Source organism: Schistocerca americana, chromosome 5 (assembly GCF_021461395.2).
Source record: "Schistocerca americana isolate TAMUIC-IGC-003095 chromosome 5, iqSchAmer2.1, whole genome shotgun sequence".
In the NCBI taxonomy this organism is placed as follows: Eukaryota; Metazoa; Arthropoda; class Insecta; order Orthoptera; family Acrididae; genus Schistocerca; species Schistocerca americana.
This window is the reverse complement of record NC_060123.1, coordinates 645,776,210-645,796,680: the sequence shown is the minus strand read 5'-3', so window position 1 is coordinate 645,796,680 and position 20,471 is coordinate 645,776,210. Positions and strand designations below refer to the sequence as shown.

At 38.0% G+C, this 20,471-nt stretch overlaps 1 protein-coding gene across 1 annotated transcript in view; it reads right to left on the bottom strand.

Moving 5' to 3' along the window:
- LOC124615271 (retinol-binding protein pinta-like) overlaps positions 1 to 20,471 on the bottom strand; it is a 115,424-nt gene that overhangs the window by 43,306 nt on the left and 51,647 nt on the right. The window contains exon 5 of the mRNA XM_047143019.1: positions 4,856 to 4,966. Coding sequence (XP_046998975.1) covers positions 4,856 to 4,966 — 111 coding nt within the window. The remainder of the gene's footprint in view (positions 1 to 4,855; positions 4,967 to 20,471) is intronic.

Genomic DNA, 20,471 nt, shown 5'->3' with positions numbered 1-20,471 from the left:
TACTAATCATTTTGATGATATTATTAGTTGATGATCCTCATAGTGATAACAACGATAAATTTTGAGAATAGGCTAATGTTATAATATTGTGACCTTATGTATTAATTAATAATGAAATTTTGTGTTTTATTCGACATGGAATTTCAGCCAATATGTTGGCATTGGTTGAAAATTTAACCAATAATCTAAGGTCAAGGAGTATCAACCCTGAGAATTTAAAGAATAGTAAGGGTCCGCTTCAGATTATGCTAATGTTGTTTCTAATACAGAATCATCTGTGATGATATTTTTGAATTATTTTCGAAACACTAATTGTCAGTTACATATAGGAAGTTGGTTTAGAAATCTTAGGTCTCCATTATTTGAAGAAAAAGTGCATTAATTGCTAGTAATATTCTGTCTCTTATGTATTTAATTCCAGTTTGTAGAGATATGATTCAGGATAAATTTAATTTATTTTGCTTTAGTGTTTCCATTGAATACCAAGATAGCATCAGTTGATAAGTTATTCTTTTACATAGACAAATATTTATAAGGGCTAATAACTTTTATTATTCTATTCTACATAACTACATAATTCGTGCTTTAAGTGGTTTTTGCTTATTACATTTTATTTGCATTCTAAGTCTACTTCTATTTTTCTGTAATAGTAATATCTTCTAATGTACCATTTTTGCGCCTTATTAAGAATATGCGAAGAGTACATTCAATTAAGTTGATTTATTATACTTCTCTATTTAATTCAGCTTGTCAACTCTAAGTTCTGTCCTTAATGAAACAACAACAGATCTTATAAGTTCAGTTCTAAAACACTCCATTCCTAAATTGCTCATATGAGATGAAATTGGTTTTTGATTTCCTTTTCTGGCAACATCTCGAGGAAGAGCCATTCTTCTACATAACATTACAGTCACACTTTCTATACTTATTTTATCGTCAATGTGATTTGTAATATTGAATATTGTCACATGCATCACATCCATTTAAATATAGCACGTTTTACCAAAGGAAACAAATATTAATTTTATAATTCCCAGCCAATGTCGTCTAGTTCAATTCCCATACATAAGTTAAGTTTTCCATATATTCTTGCTCTAACTGCAGTAGCTGCAATTTCCTCTTTCGAACTAGCATCTGAACTGTATATACTGTCTTTCGTAGCTGATTGAAGTACTTCATCAGTTCGATATCTAGGTTCTAAATCATTATGTTCAAGGTAGGCTAATTATGTTTCTTACAAGCTTCATCTAATTTATTTATTCCTGGATCACCATGCGATAGTTTTTCTTCAAGCTTTGTAAATGGTCCACTGTAAGTAAATCCTGGTTGATACATCTCTGGCATTGGTAAATTATTTAACAGCTAGGTTTCCTAATCCTTTACCATGTTTTCCACTTTTACAAAGCGTATATGCTAAATTATTTAAAAACCACATAAAATGTGAAATTATTTTTGGATTATCGATTATGAAATCATTAAAGTTTTTTGTTAACATCAGTGCTAAACAAACTTTTTGATTACGATAATTTTAATTTCCAGCTGATACTTTAACACGAATTACTGCTAATCTATCGAGTAAATCTCGATTATGATTCATCCAAATATATTCGACTCCTTTCTCTGTATATTTTCAACATGTCTTTGCATCCGAATATTCTGAATCTGGTGATATTTAATATAGACTGCAACTAATTATTGTATCAGTTTATTGTAAAATGTGATGGCATAGTTTGATAAATCAAGAGAATCAAATTTTTCACCCGTATCTTCCATACTAAACAGTTTTTTAGTTAAATGATTCATTAGATCATCTGTGCCTCTGTATAACTTTCCACCAATTTTTAATTAATTCACATTGAAATCAACTGCAAAATGTTCAACAAATTTGAATCTGTGAACAAGTTTTAATCCAAAAGTTGCTTCTCCACTATGATTATTATACTTTAACGTTCATTCACTAACATTACTGTTTTTAACTCATCCCCTTCTATATTTTTAAGAGCATCCTCTTTTATGTTTTTAACAGCACCTATTTTTTCGTCTTCAAATGTTTTCAATGCAGCTTGAATGTCTGATTCACTTAATGTATAGTCACACTTACCAGTAAAATCATCAGACAATCTTGAATTTTTGTAATTGGTGATAAATCTCCACATTATTCTAAATGAGGATGTTGATGAGAAGGAACCAACAGTTATTCAACTTCTCTATTTTCTTCAATAGTTTTCAAAACATTGTCACCTAATCCTTCCATTCCTTGTTTAACTTGTTCAAGAGTATCAATAACTGATTCTTTTCTTTTTTATATTTTTCATATTCTGTTTGTGGTTGTTTCTTCAAGATCTTGAATTATTTTTTCCATTCTTCAGATTTCTTTTTATTCTGTTTAGTTTTTTATCAAAGTCTATATGGTATTTTGCAAACATTTATTACAGATAAAGAAACATTAATTAAACATTTTAAGCAATTATGTTTATGTTTACTCATTCTTCTTTAAGGTTTATGTTGCTTTGAAATTCTGTATTTTATTTCTGAACTTTCCTTCATTCGGTTTTCCAATCATGTCTATTGTAAAAATTCTAAATTGATGATTCCAATATTAACCATAAATTCCTTTAAAATCATCAAATTTTAAATCACCACCAACAAACTCATGAAAAACAGGATTTAAATTTGTCATGTTCTCTGAAAATCTTCAAACATTACAGTTATCTTTGACTATTTGTTTTGGTATTTTTGAATAAGTTGGAACTGAATGATAACAGTCTTTTCCTTTATATCTTCCTCAAGTAAAATATTCTGTAACTACATCTTGATTTTAAAGAATGCTGTCATCAAATACAATAACTGAATTATTTTGGCACAGATGTAATGGAATAATTTCTTCGTTTTTTCCAATAAGAGTAGTAATTTTTTATTGTGCTTATCTTCTATTTTTTCACACCTTCTTATAAATTCTTGTTTTGTTGTTGATCTAACCCTTTTGAATAATCATACAAATGATTAATTTTATTGCAATTGAACAATGCTGGAGCAACAATATAACTATCAACCAATAATGTTTATGAACTACAAACTGTATAAACTGCAGAACTGAGTGACAAGAAAATTTCAAACTAGATATCACAAATTACTATAAGTCAGTTGAATTTGATATGCTATGTTTTGTGTTTCTTACATTTCAGACAAATCGCAAAAATCTGCATCTACATCTACATCTGAATGGATATTTTGGAAATCACATTTAAGAGCTTGGCAGAGGGGTCATCGAACCACTTTTACAATTCTCTATTATTCCAGTTTCGTATTGTGCATGCATAGAAAGAACATCTCTGTCTTTCCATGTAAGACCTGATCGTTTCTCAGTGTGTAGGTCGGCGTCAACAATATATTTTCGCATTCAGAGGAGAAAGTTTGTGATTGGAATTTCGTGAGAAAAGCCTTCGTTTTAATTATGTCCATTGCAAATTCTGTATCATTTCAGTGACACTCTGTCGCTTACTTCATGATAATACAAAATGTGTAGCTCTTCTTTGAAGTTTTTCGATGTGCTCTGTCAACCCTACCTGAGAAGGATCCCATTACACTCTCTTTAGTAGATCTGTTACATTCTCTAAGTGTCCTCTGAATAAAACACAATCATTGTTTATCCTTCCCCACATCAATTTGTGTGTGTTCATTCTGATTCAAAGTGTTTGTAATTGTAATTCTTAGATATGTAGGGTCTTCATTATTCGAACACGTTAAACTACAGAACATATAATCGAAAAATGGAAGAAACGAAGATTTCCGACAGGAAATGTGGTATATTAACCATCTAAATAATTTTCTCAAAGCATATGACGCATTTCTCGATTTTAAACGAGTTACACTACTCAAATCAGACACTGATGTAACTCCATATAATTTCATAACAAACTATTCATACGAAATAAACTGATGAAAGTAGCACTTTGTCAATCGAATATCAACTTTATATACAATCTTATAGCTATTTCACTCTGTCATACCTCTAAACCAAGTATGTAGACTAAAGGATTTTGGCCATTATCTCACCAAGTTGTTGAAGTATCAGTGGTTGGAGAAGAGCTAGCCATTTGTCAAAACAGTCAACACCTTCACCTAGGTACTTAATAACAGCTCGGATAAATGAAGCGTTTATGTTGAGACACAAGTCGGTCTTCATGTAGCGCTGTGTACATAGGGTCAGAGGAGTCCATAAAACGACAATGCGGTGGCTGCTTCACGGTTTTAGAAAATGAATTCAGTTTTTTTCCTATTAAATTTTATAATCTTTAAATGGACAATACCAAACAGCTAAAGCAGTATGCTGACTGTCTAGAGAAGAAGAATGTTAGTGAATTACAAAAATTGTAAAGAATGTATATCGGGACATCAGGAAATTAAAGTTACTTGTGAATGTGATACAACTGTAAGTAAGTCATGTATCAAACAACAGATCATAAAAATCTTATCGCAGCTCAAGAAGAAAGAATTAGCAAAATTTTTACAAAAAGTACTAAATTTTATTTTCCTATGTTACCCTTTTATATGAAAACAATAATTATTTTGAAAATTGGTGAATATGATATGAAAAAATATTCATTTTTATTAAGTGCTCTAAATAATTTAAATGAAATTAAGCTAGTTAGACCTGAAAAGTGGATTGTATTAGAATATTTCTGTAGGTTCTGGATAAGTTTTCGTTTACTAGTCGATGAGCAAGGGAAACAAGTGAGTGAGTTAGAAAATGGAAAGTGAGCCAGAACCTACAGATATATTCTCCTCCTGTTATATGATTTCCCCTCAGTTATAGCACTAAGAGAAATACATAACAAAATAAATCATTTCTTACCCTCTTCTGCAACTTTTCGGAGAGAGCTGCCTTCAATATTTTCATTGCCAAATCAACTACTTTGCCAGCATTTATCAAATGTAATGCTTTCAAGCTCCGGCAATAGGCAGTCTGCAAAGAATAGAACGATTAGACAGTCGAGTTATGCCAACATTGTTTAATACTGCAGTACTCTGTATGTTTACTCACATTTGACAGATGTTAAGATACAATGGATAGATGGAAATGAAACATTAAAAATTGCAGTAACACAAGTATAAATCTTTAAACAACTCACGATGGACAGTTTCAACTATTCAGCAAACAGACTTTACAGCAGTGGCAAAACTTGTGGATGTTTTTGAGTATATCTTCCTGAGTCTCTATTTCTTGTACTGTTATAGATAATTACCAATATACACCCAGAGTGACAACTATTGAACTGTATGAAAATAAAATCGTTATACCTTCTGAATGGTTTGCACTAGGACATTCAAACTGCACAGTTGGCTGTGAGGCATGATGAGAATAACTATACACATATATGATTTGGTTTAGCGAGGAAGCCCAGTTTAATTTAGATGGGTTCATCAATAAGCAAAATTGGCGCATCTGGGGGACTGAGAATCTGCATTTCGTGATCGAGTATTCTCTTCACCCTCAACGGATGACTGTGTGGTGTGCAATGTCTAGTCACAGAATAATCGATGATCCTTGGCCAGAAGACTGTCGAATTTTACGTGATGGTTTTTGAAGATGATTTCTTCCCCATTATCCAAAGTGACCCTTATTTTGACAAGATGTGGTTCATGCAAGGTGGAACTCGACCCCATCAAAGCGGAAGAGGGTTTGTTATCCTGGAGAAGCACTTCAGGGACAGCATTCTGGCTCTGGGGTACCCAGAGGCCACTGGCATGGGCTTCGACTGGCCGCCATATTCTATGGATTTCAGCACACGCCCTCCTTTTTGTGGGACCATATTTAAGACAAGATGCACAGAAATAGCCCCAAAACCATAGCTGAGCTGAAAACTACCATTCAAGAGGTCATAGACAGCACCGATTTTCAGACACTTTAGCAGGTCATGCAGAATTTCGTCATTCGCCTGCCCCACATCATAGCCATTAATGGCTAGCATATCGAACATGTAAGAATCTAAATCCGAATATCGATAGTGACGTTTACATGTTGAATAAAGTGTATACATGGCGTAGTTTGTAATTAATTTACGTTTTTTTCATATAGTTCAATATTTGTCACCATCTAAATGGTATGTGAAACTGGGTAATAGGCTTGGGACCAAGTTTAGATACAAACAATGGCGAAATAGCTATTGTAATTCCACTTCTGGTGGAATAAGTAAAGATATTAGAAACAATAGCAACTGAGTAACAACTATATAGGTAATGATAGTAGTATTAGTTATAATAACTGTTGATAATGTTAATGCAAAAATGAGGGAAGTGATAATAATGTGTTGTAAGAAATTAAAATGTATATAGGCTGTATTATAGTCAAGGGCACTGGATTACTAGTAACTACCATTTACAAAAGGAAATTATAGTTATTTAAAGAGGCCATTAATTAGCTAACTTCAGAGTTTGAAACATGAATCTGCTGTGTGATACAGCGAGGGAAAGGTTGCTTCTGAGCAAGATAGTGTATTTACTTGCACAGAACATCATATCACGACCTGTTTTGGATGTCAAGATTTCACTGCCATGTACGAGGATGGATGAAGCTACCACTCTATCTGTATAGTGAAAATAAGTGTACAATTAAGATGGTAAATGTCACAGATATATGATATGCTGGCATCTATTTTATTCCAGAAATACTGTCAGCTTTCCTGACTAAATCTTTGCGGTATGTCATCGCTGTAAGCAACTACTGAATGACCAGTGCTTCCAGAAGTTCATTTTTGCTATACATGGAGCAATTACGCCTTCTTGCTAGTTGTAAATGTGTTCAGCTATGCTTAGAGTTTGACCTAATGTTACTGCTAGTGTATTCACAGAGTACCAAAAGTTATACTTGTCCAATTTGGAGGAATTCCTGAAGGTGTGCACTCATTACACTTGAATAATGAACTCAAAGAGTTTTGGTTTATGACTAATTAATGTCTTGAAGCCATCTCGATAATCTTGATCTTATTATGATCTGTATTTAAACGTTAAGATAGATCGGCAGCAAACAATAGGTACTGAATGGTATGAATAGGCACTGAATGATGTGAATAATCATATAGAATAATACACTACCTAATAACGAGCCATAGGAGAGACTACTAACTGCTTAGGGAGGCTCCTGGTCCACAGTTCTGTTTTCCGCCACAGAAGGCATCAGTTCTGGTGGCTCAATAACCTTTACCCCTCAGTTTGCCAGTCTCAAACAGCCCAAGTGTGCAGAAGTAAAAAATGTTTATGCTGCATAAAAATTAAACATGGCTGAAATGAGTCATTTCTACCACATAAAAACTGTGTGCATGTACTTTACATTGTCGTCACTCCCAGTAGGCCCTTAGTGTTGAGTCTTAACGTGATTTGCTGTATTAGAGCATCTCAGTGTATACTTCATATTTAAAGTATAAGTGGATTTAAATGACACAAAATCAAAAAAACGGTCCACAATCACTGTTGCTAGATAATGTAATTTTCCATCTTGATCACTTTTTATTTTTTTAATTATATACATTAAATCGTTTTGTCTTAAATGATTACGAAAGCTACATTTAAAGATTGTTGATACACATGTAGCTGTACTGTGGGCATGCGAGTTTTAATGTGATTATGGTAATGGCTTGAGCCAAAACATCTTAAGATGTATAATTATGAAAAGAGTTAAAACAATCATGGCGAAAAAATTCCATTAAATATTGTTAAGTGCTGCGTTTGATCTTCCTAGGTTATAACCTAGTTGCTGTAATTTTTGCGATTATTTACTTTGTTGATCAAATAGCAGAGAAACAGACTTTCAATTTAGCATTAAATAAGGTTTCTTTACTGGAAAGCTGACATGGTTCACTTTCTTAATACGTGAAATTCAGTACAATAAATGATAGAAACACGTCTTATTTTGGGTCATACGCAGATAACATGATGGAAATGAGAATTAGCGACAGTTATCTATTTCACCCGGAAGCCTTATCAAGGTTTCACTGCAGCTGCCATAAGTTCTGAGCCACATTGGAGGTTCACTTGTGCACATTATGGGAGAGTGTTCTACCTGGACAATAGTGTGCACAGGAACATACCATGTGTTGTGGTAAGTACTTCGGTCTGCCGACTGAATCATACAAAGGAGTGCACATGAGAAGACCATACGCAATTCCCGATATTTTCTAGTTTTTGTTATTGTTGGACATGAGGTTGTGTCTGGGGCAGCATTTGTCAGTATTTCGTGTTCTACATGTTTAAGTGCTATATAGTGTTTTAAAGTTATTTGGAATATATTGTGCACAGCACTTTATAGTGAGTAAAATGCTATATATTTATGGAACTATTTATATTACATATGCAATGTTAAGCTACACTTCATTGGTTGTATATTTCTAGTATATTGAAACAAAAGATGGCTTTTTAAAGCCATACCCTATTGGTTGTGTATCACCTTGTACTTCGTAAGAGAAATAGTTTCTTTTTACCATGGAACATATTATATTTGTTAATGCACTGAGTTTGTTTAAAGTATTACCGATTTTGTCTGTCTTGAAAATAGAAATTTCTGTCAGTACCAATAGCTTCTTTTCCAGAATGTATTTAACTGGTAATTAGTTTTTGATAATTCTTCTACTTAATTGTATTTCACTTACTGATTATTGATGAGTGGTACAGTATTGACAAGATTTTATCGATAGCAGTGCTTTTAAATATCAATCGAATATATGTTTCAAGTACAAGACCATGTTCTGCCTCCGAACACGTTTTCACATTTGGAGAAACAGTAATTTACTGGAGTATCTTCTGTATTTTCGGAAAAGACTGTAGTACCTAAAAACTGACGGCTGTCATTTAAAACCAGAATATGAAAATACATTAAACTTCTATTATAAAGTCAGCCAGTGAAAAGTAGCAGAATCAGTGGCATGCCACCTATAACATGCACTCATGTGTTAAAACTTCAGCTGTGTGTGTCCATTGAGAAGCACAATAACCATATCTATCCATCCATGTTGACATTATTAATACAGTCACTATCATGCTTTCGCTCAACTGCTGTCACTTTCAGTAATAAGATATGTTCACATGGTCAGCCACAATCCAGACATACATTGACTCCTTCATTTCCAGGTTAGAGCTCATCAAGCTTGATGATTCATGATTATTATTATATGGCTACAGTACGACTTTCTGATGCCTCCTGAACAATCACAACAATCTTCCTTTTCATCCCTGTATATTTTAGTTCTCATGATGTTTACAAGGAGCTGCGTAAGTGCTAGTCTTGCGATCAGTGCAACAGATCAAATGATGTCTGATATATCATATACTTCAAAAATATTTTGCTCTAATCAGTCATAAGAAGAGGTACTTAATGTACAAAGTGAGCATGTGATTGCATGTTTATGCATGTGCCAGTGTTTTGATGGAGGTGTGTGAATGTGTAGGTTTTGGTGTTGTTGTATGTATGCTGTTTGTGTGCATGGTTGTACATATGTCTGTGGTGTGTTTTACTTGTATGTTTTCATGTCTGTTGTTTTACTGTTTTTGTTAGTGTTATTGTTGTTGCTTTCTGTGTCTGGGTTTGATGACTTTATGATTGAATGCATATGAACATTGAGCTGAATGTATTGGCACATAACTGCTACTACTACTACTACTACAACTACTACTACCACATCGACAACTACATAAGTGACACTCAAGGGGCAGAGAATAGTGGAAAATACCGGTAAAACGAGAAGATAAAATTTTTACAAATAATACCACTATTGGAACTCAATTCGCAGGCCTATCCAGTGTGAAAACTTTGTGGGGGAACTGTTCAGCATGAGAATGTAGACCAAGAGACGTGATTGGTCCAATTTCCATTTATCACAAGTCGGTCATTCCTACCAATGCCTGAAGCAGTGATGAAGAGAGAAAAGGGGAGGGGGCAGATACATAACTGGTGGCAGAAATCAGAGCTGTCAGGCAGTAACTGAAAGAAAAAAAGCTGCTGATGGTGCCTGGTGCCATTGCGACTTCGTCGTTCCACGCAATAGGCACAGTTGTTGAAACATCAGGTATGAGCAGATGAGCAGAAACCCTGTACTGTGCTGTCAGTAAATTTTATGACAGTAAGTAAAACATAGAGACTGACATATCGAAGAAGATTGTGATAATCACCTCTTTCTTGTCCAGGATTAGCTGTTATGACAGTTGGTGAAGTCTTCTTGATTCTTGCTTAGAAGGTGATTTATCAACACTAAGTTAACAAACTGCTTATGGTGTTTGTGTGATAAGGGCGTGCACAGCGCCAGCAAAATATATCGTGTGGTAGTCACAGAGACCTACGGCAGTGTACGCCTTGAGTACTCGAACGACAGACTACTGTCTCCATTGTGTATTGTTCAGTGGTGAATCGAAGGAAGGGTTTTGGAACCATGTCAAAATGTGATACATTTTCCTGCTGTGTAATAAGTGTCTTTAGCACACTAAGTTTTTTAGCAGATCTATATTTTAGTGATTCCGAACGAAATATAATGATTTATTTAATGACTTCATTATATGTATAAATCATTCTTGGTTTTCGGGCCACGTAAGACCTGAACTAAAACTTGAGCATTAAATGATCATCCCCAAGTGACAGCTGCTCCTCCTGAAGATGACAAATGTAATAGTAGAACAGCAACATTACTTTGGGTTAACTTTGCGCTTTAGTTACCTCGAAAAGTGCAAGCACTATTGTGGGTTGGCCACATGCCAGGAGCAATGACATCGACAATAACCTTGAATGCATGATATCATCAAGAGGGCGGTGGTGCGAAATTCAGAAGAGCAAGATGGTGTAACTGACCCAGTTATACTAGAGGGAAACTCAAACATTACTGAAACAAAATATAAAAATTCAAAAAATCGAAGAAACTTTTAAATGCCGGCACTGACTCACTTGTGCTAGCAGCCTAAAGTCTTACATCGATCTGAAATTTGTGTTATGTTCAAAAACATGTAAAAATATCGACAATAGTGCAGTATTTCCATGTCAACAATGCATAAGTTTCACCTGAATAAAGCATAAACTGGCGTCACATTCGAAGTTATTGGATTATTTATGAAAAATACTTGAAAATATTGCCAGTAATGGTGTAACTCGGCATTAGTTATCCAGCTGCAGGTTGAGCAGCACTTGTGAATGCCCATCGTTTGATGTCTGTGTTAGACATTCAGAACAGCACAATGAACCCTCAAATCAAGTATTATATTTACACATCTAAGTTGTTCTAAAAATTACGAATATTGCAACTCTACCGTATTTCTAGGCCAAAAAGATCCCAGGCTTCAAGTTAATTGCATCAATTGGCTTTATTCATCTTTCTCTCCCTACCTCTCTCTCTCTCTCTCTCTCTCTCTCTCTCTCTCTCTCTCTCTCACACACACACACACACACATATATGCATACACACACGTTTTTACCACCACTAGCGACACCGAAGATTTTGTCAGTACTGGAGTGACTTGGCACTACTAAACTAATTATATGTTAAGCAGCTTATGTGAATGTCCATCGTTCGATCTGTATACTATATCTGTATACTATAATTGATTAGGGCACAAGAGAACATTTACACATCCAAACTGTTCTAAAAACGTGAGTAATTCCAACAGTACAGTATTTCAGTGGCGAAAAATATTCAAGCTTCAACTGAACTACACAAAGTGACTCCATCAGAAAAACACACACGCGCACACACACACACACACACACACACACACGCACACATACACATGTCAAAACTGGTGCCTAGTACGAAACTATGGAGTCTCAAAGTAACTCTCTGTGAGTCCATCTTTATACAGATGATTGCGTGACCTTGGTTGTTCAATAAAAAGTCCTGAATCAAAACACCTTTTGCCGCCTATATTTCCATTTGTTATCTTATTTGAGCAAGTAGTTTCGGCTCCACATTACGCCATCTTCACGCCCTCTGATCGACCTCGGTCGGCAGGTGATGATCAAAGTGTTCAATGTGTCGAGCATCTACGGATACCTGTCAGTGACTGGACCAGAGGTGGGATTCTTCCTACACGTTTGTTAGGGGTCCTGAAGATTGCGTAATGTAGCGCTGAAACTGGTTGCTCAAATAAAATGACAATTGGAAATTTATATAGCTCAAACCTGTTTTGATTCGACATTTTCCTCAGGTTAAGTGCTTACCATTCAAATTCCACATCTAAATTGTTACTAAACACTTTGGCTAAAAATAATGTCCAATCAGGTAGCTGACATTCTGTTCTTAGACCTAACTACAGCGAGATGCCAAAACAATCCTGCTGACTAAAATACTAAGCAAAGTTAGCAAGCACACAAAAAATGGCAGTCTAATTGGGTGTACAGCCATTTACTGGAGGAAAGCAATTCATGTATCCTGTGCTGAACAAACTTGACGACAAATCATTTTAGGGAGGACGAAGAGTACAACAGTACACACAATGTCCATGTCAAGTGTCACAATGTAATTTTTATTTTAAACTGTCCATCAGACATGTTAACTGCACTTGGAGTAGGATTACTGGAGGTTATGTACAGAAACAAGCTTTTGGAGACGGCAGCAATATTACCGATTGCAACCCTCAGTACCAAGGCTCTCGTAAAATGTAGACTACTAAATATAATAACACAACTATTAAATAAAAACGCAGATCTCCAAAATATGGGATCTAAAATTCTCAAAGTAGCCAAAGACAAACCTACTGAACAACAATAATTTTAGGAGGGACAGTCAATGTGGTGGCTGGTCGCCTGCCCTCGTCATTTCAGTCTTTATCAGGTTCCCAGCGGGGAAACAGGAAGAGGGGTTTGTTAGCTATCGAAGGCACCACTGTTATGCGCGTTTGGAGCCCCTTACGCAATTAGCGTAGAGTGTTTGAATGAAGTGCAATATATGTTCGGTATGTCTGCCTGGGAACCTGATCCGGGTTGCGGAAGGGCCCCTGCCTGCAGCTAAGAAGGGTGCAATTATCTTCAGGTTGTGGCTCATGTCACCACCAAGGATGCCTGTCGCTTGGGTTATGAGCGCATGCCCCCGCACTCAATTCCTATGGGTGGCTGGCAGAAGTGGTGAAGAGTGATGGAATCGTTTGTAGGGCGCAAGCAGAGCACATTGATCCCAGAGTTGACCGTTATCGTGCGGTTTGGAGCCCAGTGAAAGGTCTCAACCAAAGATTCCATCAGTTTTGTGATGGTCTCGTCAGTATATTTCCAGACCTGCATTAGGGGGGCGAAGAACTGTAGGACTCCGCTAGCTAGGGCAGGGGTACACTATGCATAAGAAGCAACTACATGGGTAGCAGGATACTTGTGATCATGGCGTTTCTCCTAGGCTCTGCAGCAGTTTGAAGTCCTCTTACGAAAGCCCTCCAGTCAATGTGCAGAGAGGGAAATGAGGCCTCGTACGAAGTAAAGACGTTTTGGCTGTCACAATTTTAACAGTGCGTAGTGGAAGTAGCTATAAAATAGTTCCAAAATTGTCTGCCCTCCAGGAAATTCGTCGGGTTTAAATTGTTCTCAGAACAGACAGATGACTGAAATCCGCTGTAGTACGCTCCGAAATATTTACCGGACAATGAATGTATCTCGAAGAGACAGATTATGTACAATAGCAGGGAGAGCGTTGATTACAGCTGACAAAAATGTGCTTATGAAGGGGTAATTGAGTCTGATTGTGAAGTTATCTGGAAACATGTAGCAGCCGTAGGTGAACAAACGGTAATTATCGGTCGTTTTTATTGGCCACCAGGTTCTGCCGTTTCAATTGTAGAGGCATTCTAAGGAAGCCTGCGCTTAGTAATGCAGGTACATACAGATCACGCAGTATTAGATGGAGGTGACTTTGATCTACTACGGCTAGCCTGCGACGTCCATGGAGTCACTCTAGATGGTGCAGAGAGACAGTTTTCTGAAGTATCGTCGGACACATTCTCCGAAAACTATCTCGAGTGACTAGTTCTACAGCCCACAGACAATGGAAATATTTTCGGCCTTGTAGCTACAAACAGGCCTGACCTTATTAAAAGGGTCAGTATAGAGGCAGGAATAGTCTTACCTAAAGTCACTAAGCGGGTCTAAGGCTTCCACTCTGTTCCTTGTTGACCAGTCTGGTGTGGCAGTTGAAGACAGCAAAACGAAATTCGAAGTTTTAAATTTCACGTTCAAGAAATCGTTCACACCGGAAGATCGTACAAACTTGCCGTCATTTGACCATCGTACAGACTCCCGTATGGACGACATAGAGATAAGCATACCTGGCGTAGAGAAACAACTTAGACATTTGAAAGCACCAGGTGCAGATGGAATCCCAGTTCCGTTTTACAGAGAATATTCTATGGCATTGGCCCCTTACCTAGCTTGTATTTATCGTGAATCTCTCGTCCAACACAAAATCCCAAGCGAATTGGAAAAAAAAAACGCAGGTGACTCCAGTAAATAAAAAGGGTAAAAGAATGTACCCGTGAAATTACATATAAATATCCTTAACTTCTGTTTGCAGAACCCTTTAACATATTCACACTTCGAATAAAATAACCATTCTTGAGACTGAGAAGCTTATGTCCATGAATGAGCACGGTTCGCCGAAGCATCTCTCGTACGAAACTCAGTTTCTCCGATTCCATATTTCTAGATTTCCGAAAAGCAATTGACGCGGTGCCCCAATGCAGGCAACAAAGGTATGAGGATATGGAATAAGTTTACACATGGAGGCTCGCAGACTTCTTAAATAATAGAAACCAGTATGTTGTCCTCAATGGAAAGTGTTCATCAGAGACAAGGGTATCGTCAGAAGTGGTCCAGGGAAGTGTGATAGGACCCATGTTGTTCTCTGTACACATAAATGATTTGACTGACAGGGTGGGCTGCAGTCTGCGTTCTTTTTGCTGATGATGTCACGGTGTCCAGTAATACGTCGAAGTTGGGTGACTAGTGGAAGATACAAGACGACTTAGACAAACTTCCCCGTCAGTGTGATGAATAGCAGCTAGCTCTAAATGTGGAAAAACTTAAGTTAATTCGGATGAGTAGGAAGATCAAACTCGTAATGTTCGGATATACTATTACTGCTTGACTCTTCCAAGTCGTTTATAAGTCTGGGCGTAACGTTGCAAAGCGATATGCGGCGGAACGGGCATGACAGAAGTGTGGTATGGAATGCGAAATGTCAGCTTCGGATTATCGGGAGAATTTTAGAAAAGAGTGGTTCACCTGTGAAAGAGACTTCATATAAGACAAAGGTGCGACCTATTCTTGAGTACTGCTCAAGTGTTTGGGATCCATCCCAGGTCAAATTGAAGGAAGACGTCGAAGCAATTTGTTATCAGCAGGAGAGCTTCTGTAAAGTTTGGAAGGTAGGAGACGAGATACTGGCAGAAGTAAAGCTGTGAGTACCGGGCGTGAGTCGTGCTTCGGTAGCTCAGATGGTAGAGCACTTGCCCGCGAAAGGCAAAGGTCCCGAGTTCGAGTCTCGGTCGGGCACACAGTTTTAATCTGCCAGGAAGTTTCAAACACATGGGTGTTCGACTGTCGTACAGAATCCAATATGAAGGACGTAATGAGTAATAATAGGCATCCCTGGGGTAGAGAAGCAACAGAAAGAGTTGTAAACCAAGAAGTCGGAATCCGTAGCGAATTCTAATTTTATTTTGAAAGAAGTATGCCGAAGAACTGACTCCCAACTTATCTTTAATTTATAGTGAATCTCTTGCTCACTGCAAAGTCCCAAGCAACCGGACAACAGTGCAAGTGTCTCCCGTATAGAAATAGGGTAAAAGAACGGACCCACATAATTACAGAGCTATATCCTTAACATCTGTTTGCCGCCGAATTCTTGAACATATTTTGAGTTCAGATATAGTAAATTTCCCTGAGACAGAAGAGTTTCCTAAACACAGACAGGCTATCGCTGTGAGCAAAGCTGACTGCCGAACGATTCTACTGCCGCCAACAGATATTGCGTGTGAGTACCACGAAGATAATGTACGACAGATCAAGGCTCGTACGGTAGAATATAGACAGTCGTCTTACCCTCGCTCTATTTGCGAGTGGAACATAGATTTAGAAAGCATCGTTCCTGCAAAACACAGCTTGCCCTTTTCTCACACGATATCCTGCAAACCATGGATGGAGGGTAACAGGTAGATGTCATTTTCCCGGATTTCCGGAAAGCGAGTAACACGGTACCTCACTACATACTATAAGTGATCAAAAGTATCCGGACTCCTGGCTGAAAATGACTTCCAAGTTCGTGGAGCCCTCCATCGCTAATGCTGGAATTCAATATCGTGTTGGCATACCCTTAGCCTTGATGACAGTTTCCACTCTCGCAGGCATACGTTCAGTCATGTGCAGGAAGGTTTCTTGGGGAATGGCAGCCCATTCTTCACGGAGTGCTGCACTGAGTAACGGTATGGATATGGGTCAGTAAGGCCTGGCACGGAGTCGGCATTCCAAAAAATCCCAAAGGTGTTCTACAGGATTCAGGTCAGGATTCTGTGCACGCCATCCATTACAGGAATGTTATTGTCGTGTAACCACTTCGCAACAGACCGTGCTTTATGAACAGGTGTTCGATCGTGTTGAAAGATGCAGTTGCCATCACCGATTTGCTCTTCAACAGTGAGAAGCAAGAAAGTGCTTAAAACATCGCTGTAGGCCTGTGCTGTGAGTGCCAAACAAAACAACAAGGAGTGCAAGCCCCCTCCATGAAAAACACGTCCACACAATAACACCGCCGCCTCTGAGTTTTACTATTGGCACTACACACGCTGGCAGATAACGTTCACCGGGCGTTCAAATGGTTCAAATGGTTCAAATAGCTCTGAGCACTAAGGGACTGAACATCTGAGGTCATCAGTCCCCTATAACTTAGTACTATTTAAACCTAACTAACCTAAGGACATCACACACATCCATGTCCGAGGCAGGATTCGAACCTGCGAGCGTAGCAGCCGCGTGGTTCCGGACTGAAGCACCTATAACCGCTCGGTCACATCGGCCGGCTCACCGGGCGTTCGCCACACCCACAGCCTGCCATCGAATCGCCACACTGTGTGCCGTGATTCACCACTACACACAACGCTTTTCCACTGTTCAGTCATCCAATGATTACGCTCCTTACACCAAGCGAGGCGTTGTTTAGCATTTACCGGCGTAATGTGTGGCTTATGAGCAGCATTTCGACCGTGAAATCCAAGTTTTCTCACCTCCCGGCTAACAGACACAGTACTTGCAGTGGATCCTGATACAGTTTGGAATTCCTGTGTGATGGTCTGGATAGATGTCTGTCTATTACACATTATGACCCTATTCAACTGTCGGCGGTCTCTGTCAGTCAACAGACGACGTCGACCTGTACGCTTTTGTGCTGTACGTGTCCCTTCATGTTTCCACTTCACTATCACATCGGAAACAGTGGACCTAGGGATGTTTAGGACTGGTGAAATCTCGCTTATAGACGTATGACGCAAGTGACACCCAACCACGTCACCACGTTCGTAGTTCGTAAGTTCCGCGACATCTCACGATTTCTAATGAATACAGAGGTTGCTGATACGCAGTACCAGTCAGTAGGAGGCAACACAATGCACCTAATATCAAAAACGTATGTTTTCGGATACTTTTGATCACATAGTGTACTGTTAACGAAGGTTCGAGCATGTAAAGCAGGTTCCCAGACATGAGTGGCTCGAAAACTTCTTAAGCACTAGATCTCAGTAAGTTGTCCTCGACGGCGACTGTTTATCAGAGACAAGGATGTCGCCAGGAGTGTCCCAGGGAAGTTTGATGGGACCGTACTTATTCTTTACATACATAAATGACCTGACAGGCAGCAATTTCCGGCTGTTTGCAGGTGACGCTCTGGTGTACGGGACAATGTCGTCTGTATGTAACTGTAGGATGATACAAGCTGAGTTAGGTAGAATTTCTGGTTGGTGCGACGTGTAGCAGCTTGCTCTAAATGTAGAAAAATGTAAGTTAATCCAATTGCGTAGGAAAAATATTACACTACTGGCCATTAAAATTGCTTCACCACGAAGATGACGTGCTACAGACGCGAAATTTAATCGACAGGAGGAAGATGCTCTGATATGCAAATGATTAGCTTTTCAGAGTATTCACACAAGGGTGGTGCCGGTGTCGACAACTACAACTACAACTACAACTGGCTCGTCACAATACACCAGTCATTACTCTTGATGATCTGTGGTATCGTGTTGAAGCTGCATGGACAGCTGTACCTGTACACGTCATCCAAGCTCTGTTTGACTCAATGCCCAGGCGTATCAAGGCCGTTATTACTCCCAGAGATGGTTGTTCTGGGTACTGATTGCTCAGGATCTATGCACCCAAACTGCGTGAAATGAAATCACGTGTCAGTTCTAGTACATTATATTTGTCCAATGAATACCCGGTTATCATCTGCATTTCATCTTGGTGTAGCAATTTTAATGGCCAGTAGTGTATGTAACGTTCGAATAAAGCTTAAGTAGTGTGTTGGTTGACACAGCCACGTCGATTAAATATTATGCTGTCAAGAAACTGTAAACTGAAACTGCATATCATTGTGATACACAATTAATCGATTACAACGCTGGGAACGCAAGATGTAAACATAACTACAGGCAACTGGTGGAAAAAGACAGAGATGAAACATGGGCAAAGACAATGGTGGAAGAAAACTGAGGTGGACGGTGGAGATCTTGTATACGAAACGCTAGCGTCATAACGTAATTGTTCTGTGACATGAAGAAAGAAATACACATGACTCGCAAATTTGTGCTATTTGCAAAACTTACAGGTTAAGCAACAGCTGTTGATGATCAAAGTTTGTTATCTGTACTTCACTTTGCAAGCACAATGGACCCTCAAATTAAATAGTTCGACCTCAAAATTATCCGTACTACATGTCAAAACAGAGACAGCTTGTTTATTGGTGGTATTGATACAACTCAGAGGTTAGTCAACTAGCTTAGTTCGGTCTTAGTACCACTCCTTAAATTTATCACAATTCTAATAAATAAAAATTTGTTCCTTAACATTGCAGAATACGCGTAGTCACTATCGTTGCAGTTGTTGACTGGAATTACTAATCTAGACATTGTTATTCGTCTGACGTTTGTACTGATACTATTTTAAGCTCACAAAATGCAGTTTCAGCTAGTTCACCATTCATCTACACATCTTCTCACGATTAGAATGTATTTAACATGACAAGATGATCAGAATGCTTACCTCTAGCAAATGTTTTGTTAATACGTCACCAGGGAAGATGAAGCTGTTGGAAGACCTGGTTGCTAGTGCATCAACGCCGAAAACATGTTTCCCAATATTATCATTTTACTCAGTCTTGGTTCAGTCAGCAGCTTTCGGATGGCTCTGGCCCCATAGAGTACGGTTATAATTTTGCTGTCTACATAGTTCATTTCTTTAAGTAAGACTTCAACTTCAGTTGCAGCATAGATAGTTGGAGACTTATGCACCTTGGTAAGAAACTGAGCTTTTGGTCTGAGACACTGGACACTGTAGATATACTGACACACACACACACATACACACGCACACAAATATATATATATATATATATATATATATATATATATACATATATATATATATATATATATATACACACCGTATATTCCCTCATACGTCATCATGTTACCCCAGAATTGTAACAAAAAGCCCTATCGATCGACGCTTTTCAGCAAAAATGTAAAATATTTGTCGTGTTCCAGCTTACCTGTAACAAGTAAGCCATACATTACCATTTCTACATGAAATTTGTTCTTAGTTTATATTACAACAAAACTATTAAAATTTGCACTTGTGTGTAGATGAAATGCAGGTTTAAAGAGGCGTATCACAATGTTCTAATCGATCGATGTTACTGCTTTCCTCAAACGTTTGTTTTTGTACATAGTCTTCAATGTGCCAAGACCACTGTAATAAAAATCAATATTAGCATGTCTGATGGACATTTGAAATGTCAAAATAACACAGTGATACTTGACAATTATAGTTAATATGTTATTGTCTACTCTCTCCCCCCCCCCCCCCTCCCGCCCCCAACCACTACAATTACATTTAGTCAGGTTTGTTTTTACTGATACTTTCATTTAGGCTAGGATCACATAAATTGCATTCTTCGAGCAGATCGCAGCAATTGAGAATGCTTATTTGTTTGTGTGCTTTTCCACTATACATAATAGCCGGCCGCAGTGGTCTAGTGGTTCAGACGCTCAGTCCGGAACCGCGCGACTGCTACGGTCGCAGATTCGAATCCTGCCTCAGGCATGGATGTGTGTGATGTCCTTAGGTTAGTTAGGTTTAAGTAGTTCTAAGTTCTAGGGGACTGATGTCCACAGATGTTAAGTCCCATAATGCTCAGAAGCATTTGAACCATTTGATCCATAATATTTTAGCCAGCATATGTTTTTAAGGTTCT